The 20,722-nt window shown below is 33.4% G+C and overlaps 2 protein-coding genes across 2 annotated transcripts in view; one reads left to right on the top strand and one right to left on the bottom strand.

The window, feature by feature from the left end:
• The window catches only part of Ehbp1 (Eps15 homology domain containing protein-binding protein 1), a 40,494-nt gene extending 34,308 nt beyond the window's left edge, over window positions 1-6,186 (top strand). The window contains exon 25 of the mRNA XM_076131548.1: window positions 119-6,186. Coding sequence (XP_075987663.1) covers window positions 119-197 — 79 coding nt within the window. The 3' untranslated portion in view covers window positions 198-6,186. The remainder of the gene's footprint in view (window positions 1-118) is intronic.
• Window positions 6,187-6,683: 497 nt separating this feature from the next.
• The window catches only part of LOC142984149 (uncharacterized), a 51,826-nt gene continuing 37,787 nt past the window's right edge, over window positions 6,684-20,722 (bottom strand). Inside the window, exons 4-10 of the mRNA XM_076131562.1 lie at window positions 14,144-14,507; window positions 13,502-13,719; window positions 12,761-12,887; window positions 10,345-10,471; window positions 10,005-10,085; window positions 9,526-9,639; window positions 6,684-9,144 (exon numbers count right to left, since the gene is read on the bottom strand). Of these exons, the coding sequence (XP_075987677.1) occupies window positions 9,056-9,144; window positions 9,526-9,639; window positions 10,005-10,085; window positions 10,345-10,471; window positions 12,761-12,887; window positions 13,502-13,719; window positions 14,144-14,507 (1,120 nt within the window). The 3' untranslated portion in view covers window positions 6,684-9,055. The remainder of the gene's footprint in view (window positions 9,145-9,525; window positions 9,640-10,004; window positions 10,086-10,344; window positions 10,472-12,760; window positions 12,888-13,501; window positions 13,720-14,143; window positions 14,508-20,722) is intronic.

Here is a 20,722-nt window from a genome sequence, read left to right as displayed (position 1 = left end):
AACTTATATTGGCCAATGTGTAAACAATAGTTTAATAACCTTTAAACCTCTAAATTGTATTATTTTTATAGAATTAATTAGTTATAATTATATTATTAATATTATTTTCATATTACAGGATAGCAGACGACGACGAAATAGAACGCAACTTATCACAAGTGGAGATTCAGCGCAAAAACAACTGTATACTGCAGTAACACACCCTGTATACACTCTGTACAGGGTGATCTCACACGTACATCATACTGTATCTACACTTACACAGATAGACAAAACAAAAAATATTTTGAATGACCCCTAATTAAAAGATTCCTTAGTTTGAATTGTAATTGAAGACAGTTAGGATTCAGAAAGACTGTATAACTAATCAGAGCGTAAGGCAGATTCCAGAAGAGGCGAATTCGCCGCGATTCATTCGAGCGTATTTCTCGCGAAAGTTCTGTCTACAAGGAGCATGAGCTTCGCGCGTATTTTAAACTCGCGCGAAGCTTGTAGACGCGATGTTTGAGCGCCTGGTATGCTGGTAATGCGTGAATCGATTTACGGCGAATTCGCCCCTTCTGTACAAGGACTAAAGCGACCTTAACTTAAGTTTTTAAACTATGTTAAATGCTTAAAAAACCTCAAAGCACTGAACATCAATCCGATACGCCACCATCCGAATACGACACTTAAGTATCTTAAATTTTAACCGCCAGTTACAGCTTACGAATAAGTATCAGATAGTATATTTGATGGATAAATTGACAGCAAATATGAAAACAACTATCATTATTCAATCGCTAAGCTATCCAATATTTATCCGAAAGTTGTAAATCGGCCATAAGTGTCACTTAAGATCTTTTCGCCTAAAGTTTTGAGTTTCTAACTGTACAAAAAATATCGCAAAAGTATATAATATTATTTACATGAATATGATATTAACTGTCTTAATAATAAATAGGTTGTAAGCAAGGATTAGTTTGTTTTGATTCTTTCAATGAAGTATTAAACTAACTATTTAAATATAACTAATTCGTGCTTATATTACGTTTATTAATAAGTCAGTTAGGGTCTAATATTATGATACAAGGCCCTAAAAATACATGACTATATTAAAATTTTAGTTCTGTCTATCTGTGTAAGATATTTTAATTTAATTTTAAAAGTAAATTTTTATTTTTCAAATCGAATAATGCGATGTTTCGCATCACACTATCCAAACTGATGAAACTCCGGTTAAAATATAGATTGTCTTGAAAGAGTCCATTAGAGGTAACGTGACTTAATATGGAGAAAGGAATGATAAAAAAAAATACATCAAAATTATACATTTTACATTTCCATTTTTAATATTAAAATTAAATTATTGTGTAAAAGCTTTTTGGCATAATATGTTATAATGGTTCGCTGTTTGGTTAAAACTCCGTGCGTATTTACTAATTATAAATTATTGCTAGTATTCCTAAGGTCAAAGTTGGAAGGTCAGAGGTCAAAAGGTCAACTTTCAAGGTCAGTTTTAACTTGTTTTGATGATTGTGAAAATACCTTTTTGCAACATGTGTTACAAAACTTTCAGTAGTGCAATGGTTAAGGTATTGCATTTGCGATTCGATAGTTCAGACTTCAATTTTCATTCATTTGAGCCTACTTTTAACACAAATCTTTGAGTTTCTGAAAGGATTGACAGAATTGCTACTAAAAATTTAATTACAAATAAATAATATACTCATTACTTTCTTTTTACATCGTGCAGTCAGTTTAACATAATTACTTACTTTATTCTAAAGAGGTTAACCCATTACTGTCCCACTGCAGGGCAAGGGTCTCCTCCCAAACGAGGGGAGGGGTTAGGCCTTAGGAATACTTGCATTAATTTAATTATCGCTTTAAGGTTTATTACCATATCTATATTATTATGTATGTTCTCATATCAAGTCGTAATGGTATTTAATGCGATTACTTATTGTAAATATGCACGGAGTTAAGGGGCTTTGCATTTATTTTAAAAATGAACAAGGAATAAAAGATTTAAATACCTCTATCTCCCGGTTTCTGAGGTACATTTAGTAGTAGTTTATCTATTCAATAGCGTGCGAGGAGCCCATAGCGCTCACAGGTCGGTAAACGATTTGTGAGTTAAGCAACCCTTGGCGCGGTCATTCCATAGATGGGTGACCGCGTAGTGGTATTTGAGCTGGGCGTCTCCGTGCTTCGGAGGGCACGTAAAATATCGGTCCCGGCTGTTGTCTACTAAGATAACAGTCGTTAAGCCATGTCAAAGGCCTTTCGGGTGGCTTGAACAACTTTGACACTACGTTGACCACTAACCATACGACAAACAAACCAACAATAGCGTTTAGTAGTATTCAAACTGTCATGTTTATATGATCTTATACGCTATTGAATAGATAAACTACCGCTAAATGCTAAATGTTCCTCAGAAACTTTTGATTAATGGTATTTTCTTAGTGTTTCCTTAGATTAATAAATGCTAAGCCCCTTCGGATAAGTTTAGGCCTCACAGTAGTCGGACGGATAATACTCAATAATATTGTTTCCTATATATTTTTTATATTGACGAGTATACTAGGCATTTCTCATATAGTCGTATGGTTCTAAACTGTGTTATATCGGTATTACATGTGCTGCGAATTCAAGCTTAAGGCTGCCTGTCCACCGAAGCGGAGCAAGGCTGCGGTGCGGAGAAACGGAGAAATATTAACCAATCGGAGAGAACCACTCACGAGGAGAGGAGATTTTGTGCACTCTTATTGGTTAGTATTCATCCGTTTCTCCGCACCGCAGCCTTGCTCCGCTTCGGTGGACAGGCAGCCTTAAAAGGGATATTGTCGGAGAAAATACTAATGACTATAATATACAGTCAACTTGGGTAACTTTGAATCATTTGGGTAACATTGAACGTGGGAATTTGAACTAGTTTCGATTATTTTTTCATATGAAACCTAACACAATTGATAAAAGTTTGCAAAACTAAAATGAATCTTTATCAATTGTGTTGGTTTTATATGAAAAAATAATCGAAACTAGTTCACATTCCCACGTTCAATGTTACCCAAATGATTCACAGTTACCCATGTTGATTGTATAGAAAATATTAATTATAATAGTAATGGAAGGTTCGATTACCGGGGTGGTAAAGTTACTTGACAATTTGATAAATCTTGGTTTACACTAAAATTCCGCCGACCTGCTATCATATGTCGATAAGTTGATGTCAGCGACTTTTTTCAAAAGGCTGTCTTCAAACGACATAATGTCGGCGAGTCAGCGATTTCGGTGTGTAAAATCCTTTATTAATTTTAACGAGAGTAATAACATTTTTGGGTTACTTTTTGAGAATAACAAATATGATGACAAAATACTTATTTATTATATAATTTTAATTTTTTGTATAAAAAAATAGTGGAAAATAAAATCGCAGCGCGTGTCGAGGCTTACGACAAATCGCAAGTTTAGAACCAGCCCTTAGGATTAAACATTAAACATACGGCTTAATTTAATTTTGGTATAGGTTTACCAAAGAATTTTATTTTTTTGTTTTATTTTGTCCCTTATTTAGATAAATGGTGATATATAAGTACAATATGCCATAGACTATGGAATATTACACTGTGGTCAAAGTTTTTTTTTTATTTTTATAAGTAGACATTTTTTGAAAGCGATCAATTTTTTTTATTTAATGTAAATAACTAGTGAGTTTTAGTTTAGATGATATTTATTTAAAATATACAGTTAAATGGATTCTTGCCCTCTGTTTTTGTATTGTTTGCTTAAATCTGGACGTGGACTAAATTTGTAAGGCTGTATTTGCAGTGAGCGACAAATCGCAATCACAAAAACACGTAGCACGTCTTGAGACGTACTAAAAAACGCAATAACTACAAATATTTTAAAAGAGAAACGGAAAATAAAGCGACTTTTAAGAATTCGTTTTTTTGTGTTATAATAATACAGTAAATTATTATAGATTATAATACCTGTAACAGTTTACGTAAAACAAATAAATACGTAATTTCGAAATCACTTTGTAACTTTTTTAACTTAACTTCAACAACTACATAGAGACCAAATTGCTCGCGTATAAAATTTCTGCGCGTGCTACGTGCCGAAATGTCAAGCAAATCAAGTGGTTGCGATTAGTCGCTCACGTGCGCGCAGCCTAATCGGCCGGTGCTAAATTGAATCATGTGAATCATTTCACGACTTGTGCAATTTTAACTAAACGACATACGATTGTCTTATTGTATTGTAAATATTTTATATTGGGTGTTTTACTATTATTTGTGTTCAGAACAAAGACATTTGCCGGCTAGCCATTTTTTTTACAGAAATTTGAATCGGTTTTACCGTTAAACCGTAGGTGGCAGATATACAAAATTATTTTAAAATACAAATTAAAATAGTTAATGACACTGCACGGTTTTATTTATAGGCAAACTAATGGTTATTGCGATTTACTGGAGGGAAATTAAAATCTTAATGATAATCTTATGAGATTAATTTTATTGCTGTCTTCTGTAGTTCTTTGATTGCTAAAGTACTTACAGTCCACAATAAAAATGGATCATCTTTTTATATAATTTTAAACTAGTGAATTTTGGATTATGCCGTAAATAATCAGAATTCTTTATCTGCTCCTTTAATCCATTTTTATTTTCCAAAATTGTAATAGAAAATATTCTGTACAACGATTTTAATAGCCCTTATAATTGAATAATAAATAATAGTAAAACACTCAATCAATCGTGTTATGTATAAGTAATATAATAATCGCGAGCTAAGGCTTTTGTGCCAGGTATTCACACGAACACGTAGAAATTAATTATTGTATACATTCAGGATCTCTAGTGTCGACACACCTTTATTTATATGACCGGACTGATAGTGTGCCACTGGCTTTATAATATTTTTTTTATGATGTATATGTGGACAGAAACAAGAAATAAAAATTCTCACAGACTCCGTAGTGCAATGGCTTAGATGGTCGCTACGCCACTACCAGTGCGTCTGAAGCTCGTGGGTTCGATTCCCACACCGAACAAATATTTGTGAGATTCACAGATAGTTGTTTCGAGTCTGGTTGTACTCTGTGTCCGTTGTTTGTATGTTTGTAAAAGTCCCCGCGACACAAAGGCAAATTCTTAGTGTGGGAGTTATCTTTTATAAAAAGAAAAAGAAACAAGGGAAGTTTGTAATTCTTAGTGCGGGAGCTAGTTTTATTTAACTTAAAAGAAGGTTAACATTGTTTCTATTTTACTGGTCTCTTTCCAAAGTTAACACAGTATTGCCATCGTCAATATCAAAATCATAATTAATTATAAATACCTGATTCAAAGTTTTACCAGTTATTTTTATTCTTGAAATAATAGCATGTTAAAAAGAATAAGTTTTATTATAACAATGCACTTTATCAGTCCGATCTGTAAGTAAAGGTAACGATTAAACAGTGGTAGATAATTGTGTGTTTCTATATAACTTGTAAAACATTACCTACACTTATATTACATTCATATTTATAATATTTCAGTATTGCGTTCAGTCAAGTCATTGCAGTACCTATACATTTTACTAGTTAAAATACTTTCGTCGGATGGTAATTATTTTAAAATTATTTATGGTATATAAAGCGTTTAATACCGTATTTTATTATATAATTTAACCCAAAAATTACGAGTTATGACGCAAAAGTTAATTTAGAACTGTGTATTCAATGCGAAAGCTCAATGCCAAAAATGTTGCCTCGTTGAAAAATCATGTTGAAAAAATTTACTTTATAAGATTTGATAAAAGAAATTCAATTCATCACATTGGTCCAACAATTTATTATTTACTAGAATATATACATATATTATTTTTATTATTACACGGGGAAAATATTCTTACGGTCGCTAAATTTTTTTTCGACGTTTCAGCACGATACGATACCAAAAATTCAGCAATAAAGGATTACGGTCGCGGATATCCCCTTGTTATTTTAGAAATAAGTCATATAAGTCAATAGAAAAACCTCTATAAGTAATATGAATGTAATATAATAGTATGTGAATGTATAAAATAGTATTAGTTGACACGGTAGTCAGTGCAAATAAGGTAAGCAGCGCCATCATCGTCTATATCGTTGTATTATAACGCTATTTATTCATACGGACCCGTAATAAACAATAAAGTGATATTGGAAAACGATATTGTGATTTTATTTTCCCTTTTGCACTATTTTTAGGTTAGCAACACTGCAACAAAGATTTTTTTTACTAAAACTGCATAGAAAAGAAATGTTATGTTTGAAGTACGGTGGTGGAAGCGGGTAGTATTGTGTATGTGTCTGGGTTCAATTCTGACGCAGAACGAATATCCATGTAGGTTTGTACCTAATTCAATAACCCCCGGTTTCTGAAGTACATTTAGAGGTAGTTTATCTTTTCATTTGCGTTTAAACTCATATATAAAAGGCAATTACGGTACTAAACGGTAGTTTATCTATTCAATTGCTTGTTTATCTATTGAAACAGGGGTAATTCTTTCGTCAATCCTCTTTATTTCAACAATTCTTGGGGTTGTCATTAAAAAAATATAATAACAAGTGTATTTTAGGGTGTTTTTTTAATTGGAATTATAGACGACTATTATTTCAGTTGAAGTTTGTGCACCTAACACGACATTATTTGTAATAAAACGAATGCTGAAATTAAAATCGTTTTATTGATTATTTGTTGTACAAGCAACTATAACTAATAATAATAAACATAACAATTAATAATTAGTTAATAACATAATTGTACCGGAAGAACTTTATAAATATTCTCTTACACAAAATAGACATATTTCATCTTAATTATAATCAAATTCATTATTTTAATGTGCAGTGTAGAAATTACTGATAGCAAATATTTTGTAATCATCGTCAACATCATCATAAGAACGATCATCATCGTCATAATGATAAGGATCATCATCCTTATTATTATCACCACCATCATAACGATGATCATCACCATTATCATGATCAAAAACATCATCTTCATATTGATCAACATAACCATCACCAACACAATTATCATCATATTGATCAACCTAATCATCAGTAAATAAAAATAAATATTTATAATATCGCATCCCCGGTTCAATACTGTCACTTATGCAAAAATGTAGTTTTTCAGGAGAAGCATTTAAAACGTTGACACTTCACACAACAATGACTTTATAACATATCTATAGATTTGTTTTTTTTTTACAAAAGTGACAGTGTTGCACCGGGAGTGCGATATATTGTAAAATAAAGAATAGTAGTTTCGTAAACAAAGGATAGTAATGTAAATATTTCATTATCATTTTCAGCAAATAAATAAATTTCGAATGTTTTTTATGACAACTTATTAATTATTAATACAAGTTTTTCATCAATTATTTCTACACTGCACATTATTCAAACTACCAACTCTATACCATTCCTACTTCGGCTTTTGCCATTTATAAAAGCCAAATAAACCTCTTTTCTTTACCTCAAATAATAACGTTAATATCAAAATAACATGAAAAATAGCGCGTTATTTGGAAAAATGTCAAAAAACGTTATAACGTTATAGCGGTTATTTTAGTGATCGCTACGTTAGAAATATTCGTTTGGTCATATACAAAAGTTTCTTAGTTTAGAATTTTACATACATTATGTGGTATATAAGAAATACATCTAAAACATTAATTTTTATAGCAACCCAGATGATCAAAATTGTATTTGATGCGGTAGTCAATTTTCATTTTAGACAGTTTTTTTAACATAGCTTTATTGAATTGCGAGTTTAATGGTAGCATAGTATAGTTTAAAACAATCAATTTTCTTTAAATTTTATGAAAAACTCCCGCACTAAGAATTTTATTGCTTATGTGTCGCGGAGAATTTTACAAACATACAAACAAACAACCAGGCGCGAAGAACTATTCGTGGATCGCACAAATATTTGTTCTCTGTGGTTATCTAACCCACGACCTCGCGAAGTACTGGTAATAACGTGGTGAATACTTAAATCACTGCGAAATGGAGAAGTCGTTATAAAATCATAAGTTTAAATAATGATTTCGTGTTTGGATTTCTCATATACCACATAACTATTTAATTAAAGTGTATAATATTAATAATACTATTTATAGAAGCACTTGGGGCCCATATCATATTATACATTAGTTATATCTATGAGTAAAAGTTAAAAAGACCGTTACCGGTCGGAAAACTTCGTTCGGAAGTTAAGTTTCGACGGAAAAACCGTTATTTTACGGTTACACTTCTGACCAGCAGATAATTTGAAAAAATCATTTTTACGTATTATTTTTTTTTAAAGATTTATTTTATTCTACTTATTTTATTTGGAAATAAATTCTATTAACTTTTCGAAATTTTAACTAGGCTAGTTATTTACAATTTTAGAACGAATTGAAGGCAGTACGAATATTTTCACAATGTTGCCGAATTAATTAATTATTTAGAACTTATTTCGAGAGAAATGTTCTTAATTTACAATGTCGACATAATATTTACAATTCCTGCTGTTTTACAGCTTTTAAATAGTCCCAATTTATTTAATTCAACACCTGATTCATTTCAAACATTGTCATGGTTTAAATTCACATACAACTCGCTTTTCACAAACCTTTAGAGTAAGTATTTTAAACGTATGTAACATTATCTACCGTTAATATTTCCACACATTTACATCCGAATGCGCAAACATGAACAAATTTTAGGTGAATTTCTAAAGTATATCTGTGTCTACGATTCACATCATAGTGGCAAATACAACATTGTACTTAAGAGTTGCTTAAAGTTTCTACATTCAGCCATTATAAGACACAGAATTGCATAAAAGACGCAAGATCACCAATACTGGATAAATATCAGATGGAATTTAAGACTGTCTTTCATTTTCATACTGTCTCTGTACCTAATTGTTAGGTTATCCGACAGACACTTATATATTGGTAAATTGGCCCACGCAATAGTTAAATAACGAGTTATAATAATAGTTATAGTAACATTCGTAGTTATTCAAAATGGTGGATGTTACGCGCGGGTATGATTGTTGGTAGTGACGGGAGGAGCCGCCTCCGCTTCTGCTGCTTCAGCTTCACGTTTTAGCTTGCGGTATTTACCTTGAAATTAAAACAAATAAACAATTGATATTACTGCTGGAGACTTCTGGAATGAGTATGTCTTATTTGTGTCTAAATTTGACCACTCAAACGGTTGAACGCATATTTAGTAATGGAAATTGTTATTACGAAATATTGGCGCCCAACATGGGGCATGCTTCTTATAGTTTAGTAAAATATGGTTTTATAGGTGTTTTTGATTAACCTAAAAACCTGGCGGCAAGTTTATCTTTGAATAACGAATATGTTTGCTTTTTCATACATTTGCTGTCAAATTTTTAAGCTTTCCATACGAGTTTCACCATCCTGCCAAGACGACTATCAGTGTAACATAGTAGTAACGAGCAATTTGACATGGAGATTTAAAAGTGACATTCTTACGTGAAGTCTTGACCATGATGACTCCCCACCAGATGGACCAGCCCCAGCCGACCAGACAGAACAGCACAGTGAACAACTGACCAGCTCCCACTAACAAGTTTATTACAAACGAGCCTGCAACGATACAAGAGTGAATAAACCACAAGCTTAATTTTACGGCGATTCTTCAAAATATTTATCAATGTAGTCGAAACTTTGGGGTTTATATTTTCACAGATATCCCAATATTCTTCCCAAAGCTGTGAATTTGTAAGCTGACAAGAATTTACCGTGGTAATTAAAAATTTCAAGGAAATATTTAGAAATTAGTAGTTAGAGTAGTGTGTTAATTATCTTTGGCTATTCTTTATCTTTCATTAGAACTTAACTTGGGCTATTTTTTTTATATATATCGACTATAGCGTATGTTGTCAGCTTTTTTACGGATCACTTATTTGTTTATAATGTGTGAAGTACGTATAGTACTATTTTGAACTTACCTATCCTATGTTTGGCTCCGTCGTGCACTCCGAATCTTGGTATACCGAAACACAAGCAGAACATTCCACTGAATATCGAACCTGAAACAAGTAGTATAGTTTAGTAAACAACTAGCTGTTAAGCGTCTTACAACGTAGGTAAACATAGTGTAATCAAGCAGATATTAATAAAATAACAATAATATGAACATCTAACCTATTTTACAAGAAAACATGAAAAGGAGATCCATTATTATTAGAATATAGTAAAACATTACAGAGAAAACCAGTTCAAAACTGTTTGTAAAGTTATCAATGATTCAGAAATACGTGACGCTTTAATCCTTAGTACAAAACTCACCGAGCCCCGGTATACAGATGTTACAAAGCAGACAGAAGTATGCAAGTATGATGGGCAGGATGGGTATAGCGCCGCGCATCACGCTCGTGTGCTCCACCAACGATGTGTCTAGCTTCTTGCGAGTGTCCTGCAATAACAAACATACAAATTTCTATTAATAAAGACATGAAAGAGTATTATGGATAGTAGCTTGGGGTTGCTTCTTCATCATATCTGTTCAGTAGAAGAAAAAGTTAGAAAAATAGACACTGTAAATCCTTATCTTACTCCTCAGGTGTTTTACTAATAGGACCAAGCTAAAGAAGAAGTGTACAATGATTATACTTTTACTAAATGAAAAATTAGGCATCAAGTTTGTAGAGTTTTAACGAAACAGGTACACTATCACTACCAAAAACACCTAAAACACAAAAATACAAAAAATAACTAACTACGAAATTAATTTTAAATATTCCTGAATTGGATAAGATTAAGACACCTTGAATTTGAAAACTAATATGCATGATCGCGATATGAACACTTATAAAAAATATTATTTTACTTTTGAAGGAGGATTTGAAAATCTCTTTAATATTACCTCAACCTCTTCCTCAATATCCGTATCTCGCTTCATAAAATCCGTAGTAATCACGACTTTAGACGGTTTCCTAACCCTTGGGGATGGCCTAGGGGACGGTCTAGGGGATCGCTTAGGGGACGGCGCTTGTATATTAATAGGTGGGATCGGAGTTACCGGTTTGTTGTCAACCATGGTTATTTGAGGGTAGTTCGGATTTTTAGAATAAATGTTACGTGGGAGACTGTATAGGTAGTTTTGGAGCGAAGGAATCAGGTATATGTTAGGCATTTGTCTTAGACTAGTCTTTTTGGTCGAAAGTCTAATCATTACACTGTCACATTACAGATATTTTGTTTTTAGACACTGAACTTATGATTCGATAGTCCATAATTTATTTATTTGAGGCCCTAAAGTAAAACAAAATCGAATCTTTTATAGCACTTCCTTATTTGATATTACGTAACGGATTTCGATACAACTTTCATTATTTTTCAGAGAATTTTGTACACTAAAATTATTCGTATGTGTATAATAATAGTATAATAGTATAATAGTATAATAATAGATATTTATTAAAAAGGGTGAATAGTGAACAATCTAGTTTAAAATTTAGTGCAAAATTTTAAACACGAAAACGAAATATGAATGTGTTTCAAGTAAAAGTCAAATAGATACTGCGATAACAAATTTGCTAATGCATTCATTTCAATCGGCATCGATTGCTCGTCCCATTGTTACCCGACCTTGTTCACTAACCCATTTCAAAAACAGTCATACATTTAATTATACCAAGTATATTATTAAAATAAACGATTACAATCATACTAAGAAAGGACTCACGCGAAGAAATTAAATATTATTTATAATAACACGCGATAAATGACTACATTATAACGAATGTCTTGTTCAAACTAAAACAATAAGTCACTCACGCGTTCAAAATTTCATTCCCTATTTTAGCCACTTAAGGGCTAATTTTAAAAAAATAATAAATTCCAAACTTGAGTATATATCTTAAAACATCTCCATTTTAAATATCATTAAAATTTGTTCAGTGGTTTAGCCGTAAAAGCGTAAGAAAAGGAATTTAAGCGACTTTCGTATTTACAGTAGGCAGTCCCTTGTAGGGCGCCAATATCGTTACTGGCGCCCAAACTGGGACTGAGTATATTATTAAAATCGTGTTGTTTATTCTAATTATAATGAAGAATAATTGTTAAATTTGCATATGTGTTTGTAATTATTTATGGAACAATGTAAGTCCTTGGCTCATAAGTAGTGAGGTATCACGCGTCAACGTTGCGTGACAGTGTTGCGATTAGACGCAGCGACTGTGAAATATTGTATCAAGTACGTAATCAAAGGAATTGCTGACTGAATTTCGTGTAATCTGAGGAGTTTCAAGGAATTTCAGTTGAAAAGGAAGTTGTTATTAGTCGATTAAATATTTTTTTTTCGCACATTTGTTTTACTTTAAATTTAAAACTTTGGTGTGTATTTGCAACTTTATCTGCATCTGTAGTTGTGTCTAACGAAGCCTAGACTCATATTACAGCTAATTTTCGTCAATATGCACCTACCGTGTTTCCTACGCCGAAACATCAAGCAATCATAGAAAAATATTTAATCACGTTTCCCTAATGTTAGAAAATATATTTAAAAGTTTAAAAGGTTTGACATAGTTGTTAAGTTAGAAGCAGACAACACTATAAACATCGCGATCCCAGCTTCAATTCTTCATTTCAGGTGCTTGAAATTAAAATCTATGCAACGTTACTTATCCAACTACTGAATATTTGTTCTAATTCGAAGATATAATCCCAAAATTCCAAAATATTGGCTTTGTTAGGTACAAACCTCAGGCGGCAGTGTGGGCGACATGCTCTTGTTCTTGGAGAACATGCTGGTGCGGCGACTGGACGAGTGCTCGGAGCTGCGGCGACACATGCCACGTAACCACGTGCACAGGCGGTTGTTGCAGCAACTAGATACAGAAATAAACAGCCATTGATATGTTTTCATGTATAATTACTGTCTAACAGTTGGGCAAGAGTTTCCTTCTAGGGAGGGAGTAAAGGGGTTAAGCCCTAAAGACCATCTCGTAAGCCATGTTGGGGGCTTTGTTTAAGAACTAATTAGCAGGTATTCAAGGTTTTATTACGGTGTTTTCCGTTAGTACAAATGATTCATATTTCTTATACACATAAAACCCGGATAATAATATTTCAATGGTGTGCAGCCTTGGGTCACCCTGAGAATGATTGAAACGGCTCTATATTTCAAAAGAATCATGTCAGTAACTTGTAGACAAGATTGGGTGTCTACATTAATAATATTTAATGATGTAAAATAAATTGATCGACAATCTTATTCAAATTCTGTTATAATAATGTACTTATGACTATTTATTCTGTATTTTATGACATAGTATATTTGATATTGTATACTTTGGTATAAACATATAAGCGATTCGGTGTTCAACTGTAAGGTTGTATTGTTTCTTTGAATGAATTAATATCGGAAATAAATAAAATTTATGTGTAAACAAGACTGCATTAGTTACAAAGAAATTGATAAAACCTAATCAAATTCTCTTACCTAGTAGGCGGTCGATCACTCAATATACTATCCCTTCTCTCGACTCTCTTCTTCCTCCCACAGCATCCCGTCTCCTCAGGCGCCGGCGACATCGACTCAGCGACATTACGCGGCATAGATCCCGTGTCGGCAACGCGTCGCCGACGTCCGCAACATCCGCACAGAACGTCGCGCAACTTGCGCGGCTGTTTGGTTTCCGACTCATATTCTATTGAGGCCTATGAAATATTTCAGGGTCAATATTTTTCATAATTAATGTAGTTGTTGTGACGTAAGAAATTAACTAATATTTAAATGATGTCTGGTTTTATAATTATTACTTAATTATAAGGTAATAAAAGTGTACTTATTAAGTGTTATGTATAGTTAATGTACACTTACACTATTAGATCATATTTTCTACTGCATGAATTTGCAATGTTTCCAAATTTCGGAATTAAATATTTAATTAATCATGACTCAGACCTTTTAAATAAAGAAAAAAAATAGAATTTGCAATAAGCATTTTTACTCAATTCAATTAATGAACTAAAAACTTGACAGTCGTATCGGTCTATCGTCTCATCGACTAATTGGCTGGCTGATTGGACAATTTAAATGAAACCGATTTGACCGAAAATCTCAATAAAATTATGTACTCACTTTACCAGCAGCCCGTTCAATCTCCTTAATCTCTTCCTCCCCCATTTCTTCATCAGTTTTCTTCTTACAGCAGTTCAATTTACTCATCACCCCTCTCTTTTCCTCTTTAGGAGCTTCTATATCTTGCGTCCCTTTCTCTTCATCGTCCGACTCGCCCTTCGTACAACAAGTACAGCATTTCGCTTTACATTTGTTGATCAGTCGCTGGCAGAAGTTGGGGTCTTTGGGTTTCTGTTCAGGGTCTTCGGGAACCACTGGTTGAGAAGGTTCACGGGATTCTGGAGTCACAGATTTTTCTTTTTCTTTTGATTCCTTTTTCGTCCGGACCGGCGGTTTGGGAGTGGTGCTTGTACTTTGCGGGAGTCTGTATTTAAAATATAAATAAATTAATTATATTTGAAAAGATTGAGTGAATTTGTTTGATGAACAGTTAGTATTATAGGATACTTTCCTATAATACTAACTGTTCATCATTATAAAAGAACAAAGTCATCATTCTTTTATGCTTATATGCAGGCCACTAGCTGAAATAATTTTTACCTATAAGTATGTATCACGTTATGAGCGAGGCAAAAAGTTGATTGCTGAATTTTCATGACAAGAAAGTTAGTGGTTTTCTAAAATTACGTGATCCTCAATTTGTTAGTTTTAATGAGACTAGAGTAGAGTAGAGACGACAGTCATTACGAAGTTGTTATGAAGCCACTAAAATTACTAATAATATAAGTGAAATGCCAATCCTTTATACTCTATCAAAGGATTATATCTCCTAATACTAAGTGCATATCTGTCAAATAGCTCGCGTAATTCTACCCACCTATTACAATTTAGGTGATAAGCGCCATCTAACGGTAACTTTAGACACTAATGGTTTCGTCAAGTTGGTAGGTAATAAAATTTAATTTTGTCGATATAATGTATAGTTTTAAGGTATTCATAATTAATAATAGTGGTTATTATTCTAACTCACGCATTTTACTACTTATGCGTATTTCCCATTCAACTAATTGATTTTGAAAATGTAGAAAACCTTGATTCGTGCATAGATCATACTCTTTATTTTGTAGAATTTGACTGAAATATAGTCTGTTTTTAGATATCTTATTTCGTAAACAATCTTTTCACATTATGAGTAAACAGTCCGTCTCAATTCGCTCGAAAACCTAGCTTATAAGCTAATCTTAGATGGATTTGATATTTACAAAAAATATGATAAAATATGTACTGTCACTGGGCACAAGACCCGTTATGTATCCATATAGATATCGCGATAGTTTAAAAACGTCAATGTGCTTGATTGTTTACGAAAATCAGACGTCAGAAAAAATCTGACTAAATTCATCACTGAACCAAGTTTTCTTCGGGCATCTATAACATTGTGTAGTGTGCGTATCGTTGCAGTTGATTAATTATATTTTACCTGATTATAACATGACCTGGTTTTATAGTTAACAGTCCAGGTATAAAAGGGAACCTAGAAGAAAATATATTTATTATTTCATATTTCGTACTGGACCAAGATCCCAGAGCTGCCAGACCTACGTCATTTTAGCAAAGCTGAAACTTTGAGGATTGTTAGTATAAAGGGTCTGTTAAGAGGTATGCACATCCACTACCTTGAAAGCGGGGCCGTTTCTGAGGTAGCGCGGAGTGAAGGTGCGTAAAAAACGACCCAACCCACGTTATAGTAGCAAAGTTGGTTTTCAGATATGTTATTAATGATATTATGTAGAATTAAAATTGACTATTGCCAGACCGTTTCCCGGGGCCATTACTTCTGCCAGACGCCTTAAATGTTATAAAAAAATGAGGTCAACTACGTCATAGTAGCAAGCCTAAATTTTATATATGTTATTAAAGGTACAATTTTAAGACCCCCTGTATGCGGACAGACCATTCCGCAGGGCCCTTCGTCCCCTAGACGCCATTAAACTTTCCCTATGAGTGCGAGAGTAAGAGCATTATTCATACGCATAAATGAAAAACAATTGAATTAAAAAAATAAAAATTGAAAAATTATTGAATACTAACTGACCCGCGCATCTTTGCTTGCGTCACTTAAGAGAAATAGGTCAAAATGTTACATAAACGGGTTATGTAACATTTTTCACTGGTACTCTGCTCCTATTGGTCGTAGCGTGATGATATATAGCTTATAGCTTTTCTCAATAAATAGGCTATCCAACAGTAAAATATTTTTTTATTCGCACCAGTAGTTCCTGAGATTAGCGCGTTCACACAAACAAACAAACTTCTCAGCTTTATAAAATTAGTATAGATTAAAAGTACTTGGAATGTTTAGGAAGATAAGTAACATTATTTTGGGAATCATTTTAAAAATAGATATGGTTTACACTATTCACAAAAATTATGAACAAAAAATTGTAGTCATTCATCATCATCATCATTATCTGAGCTCTTACTTCCCTCATCAAATTGAATATTTAAATCATCTCCACCATCGTCTTCATTGTTACTTGAATTCTCTGTAAAAAAAAATGTAGGTAATGATGTTGAAAACAGTTACAAGTAGGTATATTGAAATAATTTATAGTTAAAATAAAATACCTAATTCGTTTTCAAGTGATTCGCTTACGAAACTTGGCAATTAGTCACCATCAAACCACTTAAAATGATAATGGTTATCCTTTAGAACCCACCCTTTATTTGCTGGGCTTAAAATGCTAGGACGCTTTATATGAGCATTACTCCAGACACCCGCAATATAATTTGCTCGTCGAAATTGTTGAAGCAATTCAGATTTACAAGGAGGTAAATTACTTGCGTCGAATTTTTTAACATTTTGCCGGTGGAATTTCTCATTCACATCGCCGACTGTATACGTGTTAATGAAAAGTTGTAGCCGTGCAGCATCTACATCAATTAATCCGGGAACATTATATAACTCGCAGATAAATTTTTGAATTACATCAAATATATTTTGTTCCTTCGCTTTATCAATAGATAATTCAACTTCTCCGAATTGAACAAAAGCTTCTTGATATTCTGGCGATTTCTTTAAAATTTTAAATGGTCTGAGCTGAATTGATGTAGATGCTGCACGGCTACAACTTTTCATTAACACGTATACAGTCGGCGATGTGAATGAGAAATTCCACCGGCAAAATGTAAAAAAATTCGACGCAAGTAATTTACCTCCTTGTAAATCTGAATTGCTTCAACAATTTCGACGAGCAAATTATATTGCGGGTGTCTGGAGTAATGCTCATATAAAGCGTCCTAGCATTTTAAGCCCAGCAAATAAAGGGTGGGTTCTAAAGGATAACCATTATCATTTTAAGTGGTTTGATGGTGACTAATTGCCAAGTTTCGTAAGCGAATCACTTGAAAACGAATTAGGTATTTTATTTTAACTATAAATTATTTCAATATACCTACTTGTAACTGTTTTCAACATCATTACCTACATTTTTTTTACAGAGAATTCAAGTAACAATGAAGACGATGGTGGAGATGATTTAAATATTCAATTTGACGAGGGAAGTAAGAGCTCAGATAATGATGATGATGATGAATGACTACAATTTTTTGTTCATAATTTTTGTGAATAGTGTAAACCATATCTATTTTTAAAATGATTCCCAAAATAATGTTACTTATCTTCCTAAACATTCCAAGTACTTTTAATCTATACTAATTTTATAAAGCTGAGAAGTTTGTTTGTTTGTGTGAACGCGCTAATCTCAGGAACTACTGGTGCGAATAAAAAAATATTTTACTGTTGGATAGCCTATTTATTGAGAAAAGCTATAAGCTATATATCATCACGCTACGACCAATAGGAGCAGAGTACCAGTGAAAAATGTTACATAACCCGTTTATGTAACATTTTGACCTATTTCTCTTAAGTGACGCAAGCAAAGATGCGCGGGTCAGTTAGTATTCAATAATTTTTCAATTTTTATTTTTTTAATTCAATTGTTTTTCATTTATGCGTATGAATAATGCTCTTACTCTCGCACTCATAGGGAAAGTTTAATGGCGTCTAGGGGACGAAGGGCCCTGCGGAATGGTCTGTCCGCATACAGGGGGTCTTAAAATTGTACCTTTAATAACATATATAAAATTTAGGCTTGCTACTATGACGTAGTTGACCTCATTTTTTTATAACATTTAAGGCGTCTGGCAGAAGTAATGGCCCCGGGAAACGGTCTGGCAATAGTCAATTTTAATTCTACATAATATCATTAATAACATATCTGAAAACCAACTTTGCTACTATAACGTGGGTTGGGTCGTTTTTTACGCACCTTCACTCCGCGCTACCTCAGAAACGGCCCCGCTTTCAAGGTAGTGGATGTGCATACCTCTTAACAGACCCTTTATACTAACAATCCTCAAAGTTTCAGCTTTGCTAAAATGACGTAGGTCTGGCAGCTCTGGGATCTTACTCTATACAGTTTTAATGTACGATTATTTTCGTTTTTGTGTAATGTTATATGAAATTGTTATCACATTCACCTAGTCTTTCTTCCAACTATGTTGAAATCTGTCTGTAGAACTCTACATGAAGAGACTGCCAATCGGACATCCAGTTACCTGGATTATAAAACGATTCCCCTCGGTAAGACTGGTTGTCAGACTTTGTAGCTTCTGACTACTGGTAACGACTGTCAAAGATCTTTTGAAAATGACAGCCGGGACCCAGAATTTAACGTACAATTGTATGTACATAATATATGATCAATTTAATCATTAAAGACGAGCGAAGTCGCAGCCATAAATAAGTCTACCTCTATTTGTATACAAAGACATGTTAATAGTTAATACTAGTTACGAGTGTTATCGAAGCGGGGATCGAAGCCACGACCCGAGCGTAAACTGCCACACTCGTGCACAATTTAGGTCATGACGTCTCGAGTGAAGGCTTCACGAAACACTGTTGCTCTTGTTTCAGTTCGATTTTATTACACGAACTTTTAAATAGGTAGAAAAGCTAATTTTGGATACTTTTAATTAACCGAGTACTATGTACTAATTACTTTTTTATTGAGTACTAGTACTTGACCGTGTGTCGGCCTACGATTTAATTAAAAGTAGCATTTTTTTTAAAAACCAAGTGGTTACTAGAGACATTATCTGATTCTATCTTTTCAAATATAATATAAATCGGTTTAGCTATACAGCCGTGAAAGCATAACAGACTGACAGAAAACATATAGACGGAATACAGACAGACCGACAGACCGAAGATGAGGTTGGTAAAATTATTTTTGCTTTTACAATAATACAGCTAGTATGGTGAACTCAAGGCGTAGTCCCTCCCTCATTCGGGAGGAGATCCTTACCCAGCAGTGAGACAATCATGAATTTACCAAAAAAAAATGTATATTACTCCTGAGCGAAATCTCCCAATACCTAAACGACAATTTTTTTCATCAGTCCTACCTTCATGCATACACACTTATATAATAACACGCCTTTTTCCCAAAGGGGTAGGCAGAGACCAAAGAACGCCACTTGATCCTACCCTTACAAACTTCCCATGCCTCATTCACATGTCATATAAGACCCGCCGGTTACGAGTACTACGCACCCGACCTTCATAGCCTTCCCAAAATTGACTCTTCAACAGTAAATTTTACCCCATTTAGACCCCTAAAAGTCCATACAAACTACAAATAATTACGTATTATTATAACAATGTGTATCGGAAGTGGGAACCTTGTTTCACGAGCCTATTTCCTCACCTCAATGACGACTAACTATCGCTTGACACATTAAACTGTAAAACTTTCGTGAATTTATTTACTAAGAAGTAGGTAAGTAGTACAATGTTTGGGCTGTACTTAAAACAAAGGCTTTTTTCACCAGCTTTAAAATCGTGGTAAGCAAGCGATGCTTTAAGGGAACATTCATATCTGACGGAACATACGTCGCGTATTATCAGTCGCGCAACGCCAGAACAGACAAATGTATAGAAAATCAACAAATCAACAACAAATATTTTTTCAGTAGCATTAAACATGATAGGATGAATTGCTGCGCGTGTCAATTTATAGGCGATTCATGTGCAATGACAACTATGGTCGGCAGGTCAAACATCTCAGTCCGTTTTGCGATGATTCATATTATGTACTAGCTGACCCGTGCAACTTCGCTTGCGTCACATAAGAGGGAATTGTAAAATTTTTCGTTGCTAGTCTGCTCCTATTGGCCGTAGTGTGATGATAGCCTTCGTTAATAAATAAGCTATCCAACAGTAAAATAATTCTCAATTTCGCACCAGTAGTTCCAGAGATTAGCGCGTTCAAACAAATAAACAAACAAACTTTTCAGCTTTATAATATTAGTATAGATGTTGGAGGGCCGAGGCCCGAGAGTCATCGTCAAATTCGTATATCTAAATACAATTGTACAAAGTAGCATATGAGAAAGAGAGCTAAGTGTATATTTAATAGTGGCCAAAAAAATGAACCAATAGCTCAATGTCGTTAAAGTTTTTTTATATATGTGAAGTGTGTATATTCATGTTATGTGACCATATTTGTTTTAAAGCACAGGTTTTGCATAAAAAATAACTCAAATTATACCTAGCATTAATGTCATAAAAGTTAA

The sequence above is a fragment of the Anticarsia gemmatalis genome, chromosome 26, assembly GCF_050436995.1.
Source record: "Anticarsia gemmatalis isolate Benzon Research Colony breed Stoneville strain chromosome 26, ilAntGemm2 primary, whole genome shotgun sequence".
Classification (NCBI taxonomy): Eukaryota; Metazoa; Arthropoda; class Insecta; order Lepidoptera; family Erebidae; genus Anticarsia; species Anticarsia gemmatalis.
Note: the sequence above shows the minus strand (reverse complement) of the source record. Positions and strands in the feature narration are given on the sequence as shown.